Source organism: Rhinatrema bivittatum, chromosome 9, assembly GCF_901001135.1.
Source record: "Rhinatrema bivittatum chromosome 9, aRhiBiv1.1, whole genome shotgun sequence".
In the NCBI taxonomy this organism is placed as follows: domain Eukaryota; kingdom Metazoa; phylum Chordata; class Amphibia; order Gymnophiona; family Rhinatrematidae; genus Rhinatrema; species Rhinatrema bivittatum.
In genome coordinates this window covers 192,695,987-192,709,954 of record NC_042623.1, presented here as the reverse complement: position 1 = coordinate 192,709,954, position 13,968 = coordinate 192,695,987, and the positions used below count along the sequence as shown (strand labels likewise).

At 43.8% G+C, this 13,968-nt stretch overlaps 1 protein-coding gene across 1 annotated transcript in view; it reads left to right on the top strand.

The window, feature by feature from the left end:
* LOC115099192 (probable cation-transporting ATPase 13A4) overlaps nucleotides 1–13,968 on the top strand; it is a 157,773-nt gene that overhangs the window by 28,439 nt on the left and 115,366 nt on the right. The window contains exons 6-7 of the mRNA XM_029616623.1: nucleotides 1,597–1,666; nucleotides 12,800–12,934. Coding sequence (XP_029472483.1) covers nucleotides 1,597–1,666; nucleotides 12,800–12,934 — 205 coding nt within the window. The remainder of the gene's footprint in view (nucleotides 1–1,596; nucleotides 1,667–12,799; nucleotides 12,935–13,968) is intronic.

The window sequence follows — 13,968 nt, the reverse complement described above, 5'->3', positions numbered from 1 at the left end:
CCAAGAGGTACGGCATTAGTTGCTATTTTATAAGAGATTTATGTGAATACATTACGCAACTTATCTGAGCAATTTTACAGCTGCTAATTAACTTACGCAATTGATAGAGTCATCGGTTGCCTGTTCTTTTTGGGTGGCAGTTTTGGGTGAACTACTAACTATGGTTATACGACCATATAGTAGTGGGACCCACAAAAAAACCAAACCCAAAACGCGGGAAAAACGAAATTTCCCGCGGGGGCCTGAAAGCGTAGCCTGACCCGACACTAGTAAACAATGCACATCTCTAGTTTAGATTAGGCTCAGAGAGGTTATCTGCATGTAAAACATTACAATATAGCCATTAAACCCCTGGATGCACTAAGCCATGAAGTTTTTTCACGAGAGGGGTCCCACTATCACGGGAGGGGTGTCACCCCCGATAATGGGGCAACTCCCCCGAAAAAGCATTGCAGCTGTATGGTGCATTCTTTTGTCTCAATACCAAACATCATGGGACAAAAGAACACGGCGAGCGGCACTTTAACACGATGGCGGCTCCAACCTCATGGGACCACCATTGCCTTAAAGGGTCGCTGGCCCAAAAAATTAAAAAGTCACGTGCAAATGGGGAGGTAGAGCAAGGATCAGCGCTGACCCCTGCCTCAATCCTGGACTTGCTAGTCGAGGCGGCCCTGACTCCTCAAAATGCCATCCAGCTGATCTTGCCCCCAGTCATATGACTGGGGTAAGATCTGGGGATCGTACCCAGGCCAAGTGGGAAGGTAGGAAGTTGGGAAGGGGAGGGGTTGTGGCCAGGATTCAGGGGGGATCTCTGTGATTTGAGTGGGGGGCTATGGCAGCAGGGGACCAGGGCCAGATTTTCTGTTTTAGTTTTGGGGAGGGGGAAGGGGGGGGCGGGGCCATCATCATGCAGTTGTTTTTTTTTTTTTATTAACATTTTGGAAGAGTCAGGGCCACCTCGACTGGCGACCCTGGGTTGAGGCTGGGGTCAGCACTGACCCCCCCCCCCCCCACCTCCCTATTCATGTGACTTTTCTTTCTGCCACTTTAATTGTGAGGCAAGATCCTCAGAACCGCGTTAGAGTCCTGGGCTTCCCGCTCCATGTCTAATGCATTTCAAATAGGTGTTGTTATTTTATCGCGGCTGACTACCTTTTCGGATGGCTGCGATAAAATATTTGCAGCAAATTGACTAGTAATGACCTTCTTTGCATGTATTTGCATTATTCATGCATGCAAATCACATGCAAAGACAGTCACTGTAATAGGGAAGGGTGTTTGGGTGGGGAGATGCAAAATATCATGTATTTCGTGCGATATATGTGATATAACATGCGTTAGAGCACTAACGTGGCTTAATGCATCACTCAAAGTTTGCTGAAGTATTAAGATCATCATCATGCCCAGCGGAGGTTGAAAGTCCTACTAATTAGTTCAGAAAAATGTCTTTACTGGGTCGTGTCCATATTCCTGTTTGAGCTGGGGATGGAGTCGGGCAAGTGACACAATCAAGTTAGGAATGAAAAGGATAAACAAAATTAAAGATGGTAACCATCTGCTGCCGAACGGTAACCTCTAAATGGTCCTCAACAGGAGAGAAATATATGGGTCCAATGCTATTGAAGTTGAAGTTACTCCCATTTGGAAGATACTTTTTAAAGAGGTAAGCCGCAGGTCATTTTTATGCGATTTTAATTGCATAATTTGAAATGCAGATGCACAGTTTTTAATAACATTTAAAAAGAAAGTACCTTTAGGACCAAAGATTCTACCAGGATTTATTTGCCAGGGATGAAATGCACTTGTTATATGCACGCACCTTAACACCCATCCGATAATTTGTTTTTTGGGGAGGGAGAAAAGATTGGAGGGAGTACACGGTGAATGCATTCCTTCCCTCACAAGTCCCATGTAGCTACTTCTCCATTTCACTCACCCCAACCCGATGCTATTCTTCTCTTCCTCCACTCCATATCCCCGCCCTCCCCGAAGCAATTCTCTCTCCTCCTCCTCCAGTCCCTCCTCAGTCCCCTTCTCCCGTTCTATTCTTTCCCTGCTCTCCCTCCTTTCCCCTCACCCTCCCCTTTTCTCGCCCCCCTTCTCCCTTCGCTCTCTTTCTACTCGTTTTTCTGTCCAAAGGCCACTTCTGTCACGTCTCTTCAGGCCCAGAAGATGCTTCTGCCACCTTCTTCCATTTTGAGCTCAGATCAGGGGCCCAAATACACTTCTGCTTACCTGCTGAGAAAAGGCACTCACTCCAGGTGAACAGGCAAGCACATTTTTTTTTAAATCATTAGAGAGACTGCAGAATCCACAAATAAATCCCAAAGAAACTTGGAATGCTTTCCACTTGTATATGTCATTCGTTGATGAAACAGACATGTCTGCGCACAAATACTGTTAGATGTATTTGGTATTTTGTTTACAAGGACAAAAATATTATTAACCTTGAAAAACTGATATTTCCACCATAATATAATTATTTATTTATTTATTTTTATTTATTTAAGAGTTTTTATATACCATCATTAAGTTATTTACCATCATAACGGTTTACAATAAGGCACCTATATCAAAGAAAGTGTAGATCCTAATTTACATGGATGGTGCTGTTGTGGTTCGGTAACAAACAATAATTAAGAATAATATGGGTTGTGCTCAGGAAATTACCTTTAGAGAATTGGTGCCAGGCAAAACTGCATAGAGATACACCTTGCTTAATAGGGAAGAGTCACCGTGGGAAGGGAAGTCTTGCCTTACCAATCTATTAGATATTTTTGAACATGTGGATAAAGGTGAGCCAGTCCGTCAATACAGTGTACGTGGATTTTCAGAAGGCATTTAACAAAGTCCCTCATGAGATACTCTTCAGGAAAAAAAAAATCATGGGATAGGATGCAATGTCCTATTGTGGACTGGATAACAAAGGTAGGAAAGATCTGTGAGCAATTCATCTCTTTCCGCTTGCTCTGCCGAACCCCCCCCCCCTCTCTGTACCGGGAAGACTGGTGACCCCGCCCACCATGTGATGTCAGCTCCAGGCGCCGGCAAGAAAAGAGTGGGAGGACGTGTGCTGGAGGAGCATGTCTCTGTACGCTTCTTCGTGTTCCATCTTTTATTTGTTTTTATTCTTTTAGGATGATTGGTAACATTCCAACTATTTGGGGGGATGGGCCATTTTATGCCTGGCTCAGGCCCCTTGTACAACCAAGAAATCAGAGATTTGTTTGGTGTGTATCGAGAAAGAAATGCCCGATACTCATGATTTAAATATTTTGTCGATATTTCTTGTTAATGTGCAAGCTTTGAAAAGGAAAATCCCTATAATTGTTGATTTGTTCACTTCATTGAAACCTGATGCTATTTGCATCACCGAGTCTTGGTTCAAAGATACTGATAAGGTATTATTAAAGCAACTGGAGGTATGTAATTATCAAATCTTTTCATTCTCCAGGACTATAAAAGGGGTGGTGGATTATTGATAATAATAAAAAAAAAATCTTTAAATATGAGCTTGGTAAAAATAGATTCAGAATCTCAATTGGAAACTCTTGTTATCGAAAATGCTGCTTGGGGCATCTGCTTGATATATGCCACCCACTTCCGCTGCTGCGCTTCATTTACCAGCACCTCTATGCTACGCAGGAGAAACCCAGTAATGTCGTGGGTTTTTAAACCACTGTTTCATGCTCTACACTCTCTACAGCTGACCCAGTTTGCCAGCGATAGTATCAAAACAACATTCATTTTGTCACTCCTGGATGGCAAGGCCCTGGTCTGGGCCTCTCCCCTGTGGGAGCCGGAGACCCTTTGCTCCAGGATCTCCCACGTTTCATACAAATGTTTAAGCAGGTCTTCGATGAGCCTGGGGGACAGACCGCAATGGCTTCCGACCTCCTTCACCTTCGTCAGGGTTCATGCCCGCTGGCAGAATATGCAGTGGAGTTCCGCACCCTGGCCTCGGAACTGGGATGGCGAGAGGATAGTCTAAGGAGCATCTTCTTGGAAGGGCTATCCTTGAGAATTAAAGATGAACTGGCTGCTCGGGAGCTGCCTGAGGCCTTGGAGGGCCTTATTGAACTCTCCAGGCGTGTTGACTGATGCCTCCAGCAGCATCTTTGTGAAGTCAGACCTGGTCGTAAAACAGTGCCACTGGCCCCATCCTTCTCCTGGCCCATGTAGAAACTTGTCCAAAATCCACTTCTGATTGGCTCTTCCACAGGATGCTGGAAGAGAGATGATGGCAATACCTGCAAAACGATCAGGCTGATGAATGGAGATATCTTCATCCCCGGAATCAAACAGTGCTGTAAATCTCCAGTACGACTTCCGAGTAATCCAAACGTAAAGTTGATAGTCAGAGATATCTTCTTCTTCGGAATCAACAGTGCCATAGGTAGTTGGGCACGACTTTCGAAAGAATCAATTGTGAAAGTTGGTAGCTAGAGATGTCTTCTTCAATGGAACTGATGGTAGCACCAGCAGACAGCCAGGCTGGTAATTAGAGATATCATCTTCTTCGGAATCAACAGTGCTGTAGTCCTTCAGCACAACTTCCGAGTGAGTAGAACGTAGTGGATATCTCAAATTTGAAATCCAGGAAGACATTAAAGATGTAGAGTGCCACCTATCTATGGCATGCATAGCAACCACTATGAAAACAGCAGGTACAAGAAAAACTGCTGGTGATGTTGATAAGATCCTCAAAAGAAGTGGTGGTATAAACAATCGTCCAAGGCCCACTTCAAATTGTGATATAATAGTGGATCTTTAAATTTGCTGAGTGGACTCCTCAGATCTTCCACAAAATGTCTGAGATTAAAGTTGCCTCTTGCCCCTGAGTTCTTCAGGGCAGAGGTTTGAACCGTCACTGGTTCAGGGATCACAGAGACTGGATGAGAGAGTGGAGGAGATATTGCTGTATAGCCCAAGAACAGTCCTCCCGTGGGACTCAGGCTTGTCTGTTTCCCGGACGAATAGGGCAAGCAGAAACATCATGGCCTGGCTGACCACAATACATGCACAGTCCGTTCTTCCTCCTAAACCTTCTCTCTTTAGAAGTCAGGTGACCGTGACCAGGTTCCTTCGGTTCCTTCTTCTCCACAGCAGGAGGTGCTGTATCCCCTCGTAATGCAGGAGCACTGGTTTGCTTCAACCAGGTAACACCTTAGGCCGAAGTTCCTTCACCTTGTCTCAGAGCAGCCAGTCAATCCGAGTAGCTAAGGCTATTAATTCTTCCAGCGAGTCAGGTGTCTGACGAGCAACCAGCTCGTCCTTTACTCGGGTGTCCAGGCCTCTGCAAAGTGTCTTCAGACATTTGGGGTCCCAGCAAAGTTCCGCTGCAAGAGTTTTAAATTTGATGGCAAATTCCGCCAGGTCCACCAAAGCAAATCCAGCAACAGACATACGAGCAGGGTCATCAAAAACGGATTTAAACAAGTCCATAAATCCTTCTATGTCCTGCAAGATAGGGTCCTTGCGTTCCCACAAGGTAGATGTCCACAATAAGGCTCTCCCATCCAAATAAGACAGAATGTAGCTGGTCTTAGAGAGGGCTGTGGGAAACAATGAAGGTTGTAAGGTGAAATGTAAGCTGCACTGGTTCAAGAAGCCCCGAGTCTTTTGGAGTTTTAGTCTTCACCATTGGAAACAATTTAGTAGAACTAGGGGTCACGATCTGAAACTCCAGGGAGGAAGACTTAGAACCAATGTCAGGAAATATTTCTTCACTGAGAGGGTGGTGGATGCCTGGAATGCCCTTCTGGAGGAAGTGGTGAAGACTAAAACTGTGAAGGATTTCAAAGGGGCATGGGATAAACACTGTGGATCCCTAAAGGCTAGAGGATGGAAATAAATAAAAAAGCTTGGGGGTAACTTGTTCGGAACAGCAGTTACTACCCTTAACAGAAACATGGGGGGTAACCTGCACGGAACGGCAGTTACTACCCTTAACAGAAACATGGGGGTAACCTGCATGGAGCAGCAGTTACTACCTTGGAAAGTTTGTTGGGCAGACTAGATGGACCATTTTGGTCTTTTTTTGCTGTCATTTCTATGTTACTATGTTACTTTCAATCTTTGACACATTCTGTAGAGATTTTGACAATGGTTCTCAATTTTTCCTGGTGCTCCTTGACTTGTTGGCGGCTTTCAATACTGTTGATCATGGTGTCTTAAGTCTAGGTTGAGGGGAAATTGGAATAGCTAATTCAGTGCTTAATTGGTTCACTTCTTTTTTGAAAGGCCGTCAACAAAAAGTGATCTTCAATAATGATGAGTCCTTGTTATTCGAAGTTAAAACTGGGGTGCCACAAGGGTCGGCATTATCTGCGTCATCAGATCAGTAAGGAAATAGAGCAATTGCGTTGGATTTAAAGAGTACAGAGTCAGCTAGGTTGCCTGCAGTATATGGAAAAGCAGGGCAGGGGGAGAAGACTGACAGAGATGGTGGAAACAATAAAACTTCACATTTGACATGGCCTGTATCTGATAATGAATGAAAAAGCCATACGTTATTTCATTTGTTTTGTGGCATGTGGGAATGTGTATAAGCATTCTCTCAAAAAGTGTGTTAACTGTAGAGATGTGAATCGTGTCCTCGATCGTCTTAACGATCGATTTCGGCTGGGAGGGGGAGGGAATCGTATTGTTGCCGTTTGGGTGTGTAAAGTATCGTGAAAATCGTTAAAATCATGAGCCGGCACACTAAAACCCCCTAAAACCCACCCCCGACCCTTTAAATTAAATCCCCCACCCTCCCGAACCCCCCCTCCAAATGCCTTAAATTACCTGGGGGTCCAGCGGCACACTAAAACACGGCACACTAAAACCCCCTAAAACCCACCCCGACCCTTTAAATTAAATCCCCCACCCTCCCGAACCCCCCCCCCAAATGCCTTAAATTACCTGGGGGTCCGTAGCCTTAAATTACCTCCATAGCGGCGGTCCGTAGCTAAATCGGGGGAAGGGAGAAAGCAGGAAAAGCGGCACACTAAATCGTGTAGTCTTCAGCCGGCGCCATTTTTTCGGGGAAAGGGGGAGGGTTTTCCTGCCCTCCCCCTTTCCCCGATTTACGATTTTTTGACGATAAATCGGGGGAATTGGTATTGTATCGTGGCCCTAACGATTTTTGACGATTTAAAATATATCGGACGCTATTTTAAATCGTCAAAAAACGATTCACATCCCTAGTTAACTGCATTTTGTTTTGGCAAAGAAAAATGTGGTCAAATTTATGCATCCACAAGAGCTTATGGGTACCGTTGTACAGTTGTACAGTGTTATCTATCGTCCAGAGAAGTTCAGTCTCAGCTCTGAGGGATCATGACACTATTTACCTTGCCTTTCATAAGCAAAGGCTTACATTAGTAAGGTAACACCAAGTCCTAGCAGGTATTAAATAGCATTCATTTAGCAAGTGCTGGCGAAATAGTGGAGAGTAAGTACACCATGCCATTTAGCGTGAACTCAGTAACAATACCTGAGAAGTTTTGATTTCCAGCCACCCTGAGATTACCAAGGATTAACGGGGAGGGGGGGGGGGGGGCGAGCAGTGGGATCAGCAGGTGGAACCTGATGCACATAAAATTACTCTCAAACACACACAATAACAAACTCACATGTTCATGCTCACTTTCACACACTTACGTGCTCATTTTTGTATGTGCACTCTTCCTCCTCGTTCTCTCATATATTCTCACATGCTCAGTTTACAACTTTACTCCTCTCATTCTCCCACATACACACACTTTCACACACATGCGCATTCACTCACGTCTCTTTCTCTTCCACACACACACACACATGCCCACATGCTCACTCACACTCTCACTTCTCTTCCTCCTATACAAACGCACACTCTCACAGGAACTGCAGCCTACTCTTTGGGTCCCCAGAGCAGTCCAGTGCTCCTCCTTCAGCCACATGGGCCTGACATTGCCCCTCATCCTCCCAGTCTATGTGACTCGATGCTCCTACAGCTGTGTGGGCCTGACCCTACACCTTTTACCTTCCAGCCCGCACATCTCGATGCCCCCTCCTTTTTCAGCCTCGCAGGCCCGACTGTTCCTCTTCCTCCCAGCCTGCTCGTCTCAATGTTCCTCATTTAGTCCAGTGGGCCTGACACTGCCCCTTATCTTCCCAGCCTGTGCACAGACCCGACATCGCTTCTTCTTCCTGTGCCCGGCAGGCCAGTTTCTGCCACAGGACACAGAGTTTTCTGATCGTGGCCCGGAAACCTGGCAATTCCTTTAGAATTTTGGATTCTCTGTGCCAAATCTAGAGAGTTTCCATGTATGTCAGTAAACCCTCATTGCATATGATATTCCTTCTGCATGCAAAGACACAAACGTTTGCATGATCATGTTAATGCCTTTTTGAACTTCTTAATATGCATAGTAAGAGCTCACAGCTCACTGTTTTTAGCATGCACACAAGAGCCCTAATCTGCACACTTAAAGTTGTCACATAAGCCCCTAAGCATAGGAATTTCCCTCAATGCACCCAAGTGCATTGCCAAGCCAGCAGTGTCATGCCTACGTTATGTAAATGATTACAAATGTAACAATTGTTTTTTTAGGAAGATTATATAGTGTAGTAAAGGGACGTGCATCACCAAAATATTTGGTTTGGCTCATTCTTTTGCTTCTGGGAGTTTATTTCATTTTTATTCAGTTTGTTTATTTTTTTTTTAGCTTGGTTCATTTGCCAAATAGAAAAAAAAACCATTAAGAAAGAAAAAAACAACAAAAAGAAAAAAAGAATAAAACATCAACCAGTTAAAAAAAAAAAAACGGGCTTCAGGCAACCCGGCTGGGGCCCAAAATCTGCCTAGTCAGCAGTGAGACCTGGGCCCAGTATTGAAGCCGAAGCCCAATGCCAATGCCTAGACCTGGGCTGGGGCCTTTAGTTGCTTCTCCTGGTCCTTAAAAAATTACACTGTCTATCTGGAGGATGGCCCTATAGTTATGTCAATTTGGGGCCTTTCACCGGTGCAACCAGTGGTATTTTAATGTATGTCCAAACATTTCTACGGTTGTACATCAAAAAAGGTGCTGTCCACACTGGAGGAAGGTGCCAATATAATGTCATCCTGCAGGGGGACATCATTTTCCAAGCACCAGGAGCAGAAGGAGCAATAAGATGCCCCGGCCCAGGCCTTGGCATAGGATCCAGCGCTGGACCTAGGCCTCGGCTCTGGGTCCAGCTCTGGGCCTCGTCCTGGGCCTAGGTGCCAGGCTTAGGCCTCAACACCGGGCAAAGCTCAGGCCTACCTGTAGGTGTCAAGCTGGGCCTGGGCCTAGGCCTCGGTGCTGGCAAGGCTCGGCCAGAGCTGCCAGAAACCTGTTTATTTTTCTAAATTTCACAAATACAAAAATACCAAAAAAAACTTTTGGTATTTTCATAGAAGGCTGGTTTTTGAATGGTTCCATTTGGAATGAGCCAAAAATGGCATCATTGGTTGCACTTTTCTTATTCATTAAAAACAAATGCACATCCCTAGTGTAGCATTGCCAGATCACCCTAGATCAATGCACAGAAGCTAATTCAATCCTGGCAAGATGGACTGCATCTCTCTGTATGTAGTGGGGGCACTATCACTATTCCATCAGCTTCTTTAGACTGACCTTGATATAAAGTAGTAACTACAGCAGAGCTAAAGGTGACCAAATAGTGCCAGAGTGGCTAACTTGTGTCCTTGAGAGCCACAAACAGGCCAGGTTTTCAGGATATCCATAAGGAAAATGCTTTTAGTTCCCCTTGGGACAAAAACAGAGATTGGATCAGCCATTATGACAACTGATTAGTTGCTGTAAGCCAGAGCGATCACCTTACTCAAGAATAGAGGTCAGTCAGTCCTGGTTTTTCAAACCTTGTAAAGTCTTTTTTTTTTTTTTAAATTGAGAAACTCCTTGATGTCTTTGAATTAGTAGTTGAGCAGAATACAGGTCTGGAGAATACCGGAGTCTCGTAGGGCAATGGTTCTCAACACAGTCCTTGGGCGCACCTGGCCAACCAGGTTTTCAGGATACCCACAATGAATATGCATGACATCGTTTTGCACTTCCATTGCATGCAAATCTATCTCATGTTGTTGCGACTGTCGCTGCCTGACGTCTCCACTCCGCCCACCTTACCCCGTTTGCGACTCCCTTTTTGGTTGATGGAAGTTTGACTGCCGCGGCGTCATCTTGCCGTTCTCCTCCGGCGTCCCCAGATCGGCTAGACGCTGCCTTCCCCCAAGTTCTCCTGAAGCCTAAGGGCACTCGCGCGGCGCGGCCCCGACTCAAGTACCAGCTGTGGCGCGAACCTCAGGGGCGTCCCCCTGAGATGATGTCATCCTCACTGGATATTTAAGGTCTTTCGTTTTGCTAGCTATTTGAGTTAGCAAAGGTTATGGTACAGGTTAAGTTTCTTACGTTTACCTAGCTTCCTTCAGGTATCGCTGTGGATGGGATTCGCTCTCCGCATACCTTGCTACTCTGCCTCCTCGGACTTTACCAGGGGTACTCGCTCCTCGAGGGCCCACATTCCCTACCGAATATAACTTCTGCCAGGAAGTCACCGCTGCCTACAACACCAGTGAGTTACCATCTCTCTCTCAGAGCTTTCCCTGGAACCAGGTACTTGCTCCTCGAGGGCCTTCTTCATTCCAGCTCCTGGGCTGTTCCAAGAGACTATTGTGTGAGTGTTACCATCAAGGTTCGGTTCCTGAACTCTGCATACCCTGCCTACTCACTATATTCAGTTTCTCTACAGCTCAGTTATCCAGGAATCGCTGTTCCAGTATCTGAGGGACTACAGCCCAGCTTGGGCCGGGTGCTTCCAGCTCACTACTGCCACCTCTGGTGGTTCACTATACAGTTTAATGAAAGAACTTGTGTGTGTCTGTCTCCCAAACTCCCGAGAGGGGCCTGACCAGTGGCCCCTCTCAGGATCTTCACCCATGGACGTGGTCATCTGCCACCGGCCCAAGGATCCACCCACAATTATCACAAATAATAACACATGCATATTCATTGCAGATATAATGGAAACATGACTAGACAGGTGTGACCTGAGGATATGAGACCTTACAATGGACCCATACTAAGGGTGTAGTACTGCATAAAGTTTTGAAACCAAACAGGTCCTTTCTTCAGATGTCAAATGGCACTTGAAACACCAGGAGATGGCGTAGAGGTTCACTCTAGAGCAGCTGCAGAGACATTCTGACTACTGCATAACTTAAAAAAAAAATGGAGGATTCATTATCCCTTAATAAATTCCCCAATAAGAAAATTTTTCATTTTCCCTTTACCTTTTTGTAAACTTCTCTCATGCTTTCTGCTTCCATAATACAAGGGTGGGCAATGAACAGACATTAGTGCAGTTAGCGTAGCTGTTTAAAAAAAGGTTTGGATAAGTTCTTGAAGTCCATTACCTGCTATTAATTAAGTTGACTTAGAAAATAGCCACTGCAATTACTGGCAACAGTAACATGGGATAGACTTAGTTTTTGGGTACTTGCCAGGTTCTTACAGCCTGGATTGGCCACTGTTGGAAACAGGATGCTGGGCTTGATGGACCCTTGGTCTGACCCAGTATGGCATGTTCTTATGAGATTTAACTTGAAACAAAACTGAATGTTCCTCCCTGTCGAGATCCAGTTCAGATGCAGATCTTTGTTATAATTACAACTGTGCTCAACTGCTATTTCAAAGTATCTTTGTGTTATTTTCCCTTACTTCTTATGGCGTAATGCTGGTTTACTGAGTGATTCAAATGCATTTGTTCCAGCTAATGTCACACCCTAATCCTTGCAAATTGTTCTCTGTGCTAATATGATTGCCACAGCTACATGAACTATAATTTCAATATTCAATTGCCAGATTTCTACCATGAGTTGCATATAGAATGTTCTTATTATCTGCCCTGTGAAGAAGGCAGATGGAAGTTACCCAGGGGTTGCCAACTGGCTCCATTTTTCAGAACAGTTTATCTAGTCCGGGTTTTATCCTAGGGGGATACCTGAACTTGTAATTCTGACTTCCCTATTCATATCTCTAGGAAAAGCAAGATTACGGGTCCATATATGCAATGGAGTAAACCCAGGATTGGCTCAGCTGGTCCTGAAAAAATTGGACATAGTTGCAACCCTACCCAGCGAGTACTTATTTTATTTCAAGTTGCTATTTTTTTTTCAAGGTATATCTTATGAAAGCTTTTTTTTAAATTTAATGAAAGCTAAGTGCATATCTTTTCTCTTCAGCAGGTAGCTGTGTGTTGTATTTTTTTTTGTATATTCTTTTTAATATCTTAATATCTTATGGTGCCTTGAATATTCTTGTAGGGAGTTACAGGATGGCTCCAGGATCTGCAGGGACAGGCTGAGCCCATCCTGGTTTAATCCCCCATTGTATCTATGGACTTGTAGCTCTAGCTTCTCTACTAAGAGCAGCAAATAGCAAGTCCATAGATTCACTGAAGTAAAACCAGACTGGCACAGCCTGTCCTTGATGGCATGGATCTATCTGGTATCTCTCTCTCTCTAAATGTCCAGCTAGTTTCTCTGTGAATTAAAATGTTATTCCTTTAAAGATCAACTCTGAGCTAGTGCACATACCTTTTGTTTAGACTCTCAGGACCCACTGATACATCCAGAGAGCTTACAGGATCCATTCTAATACAAGCAGGATATTTTATTTTGATGTGAATAATGGTGTCAGTATGAAAAGATTTTATTCTGTCGTACAGGCCTCTATTTAGTGTACAGTTGTATGGACTCTTTCTGATAATGTAATTTTTACGCTTCCAGGTTTTAAATCCATTTTATATTATACAAGCTGCCAGTCTGGCGCTGTGGTTGGCAGAAGGCTATATCGAATTTTCTGTTGCTATCATAGTAATAACTGTGCTGTCTATTGTCCTAACCACGTTTGACCTTAGAAGGGTAAGTTGCTCATAAACATAAAACTACTTCATTTTTTTCCACTTAACAAGGGGAATTCCCAATAGCAATAAAGTCTGTGGGTACATTGTGTACTCAGACTTTACCAAGTATTTTCAAAACAAACTACCGTAATTCACATAAGCTCACTTTGAAAATACTGGGCTGACTGGCACACGCACTCACTCGCGCAAAATTACACCTCCTCGTCAGAGGGCATATCTTACATGCTTACACTCATGCACACACTTTTTCAATCAGAAAGTTTGCATATGAGTACCATATCTTCCTCAGTTCTGCCCCCTGAATGCTTCTCACAGAGTAAAAGGACACGCAAAACCAGGCTATGTGTTTAGTTGTACGTGCACTGAACCCAGGTCAATTTTAGGACTGCCAGTTGCACGTATAAAACTGGGTTTTATGTATTGCAATAGCTATGAAAATGACTCTCAGTACATGGACTGTTATAGATTTATATTTATAGAATATAGCCATTTAATTGTCTACTCTTCATTAGCTCCCTGCTCCTTTTCCTATTACCTATTATCTTCCTCCCTCTAAATTATCCTTCTCCCTTTACTCCCGCTCTCTCCCTGATTATGATCTTTAAATTGGTTTTAAATAATAGAATAATCCTTTTATCAAATTTAGTACCTGTTTATATCTTCAGCTCCTTTATTGATTTATATTTTTCTATGGTTTTTTAATTGTTCGATTTATATTTTTCTATGGTTTTTTAATTGTTCGTAAATGATTTATATTAGTTACCTCCGAAATCATTTTTGTATGTAAAACCTGTTACTATTTTATTGTTTACTGTCTGTAAAGCCTGTTATCTGTAAAGCCTGTTGCTAATTTATTGTTTATTGTAAACCGCGGTGATGTATCTTCTTACGTGCCGCGGTATATAAAAATCTCTAAATAAATAAATAAATAAATAAAATAGATAGGGAGGTCAGGACACATTTACCAGATTTATATGAACAGAATATTTTTTTTGTATGCTGACTATTCTGCAACAGTTCAGAATACGAATC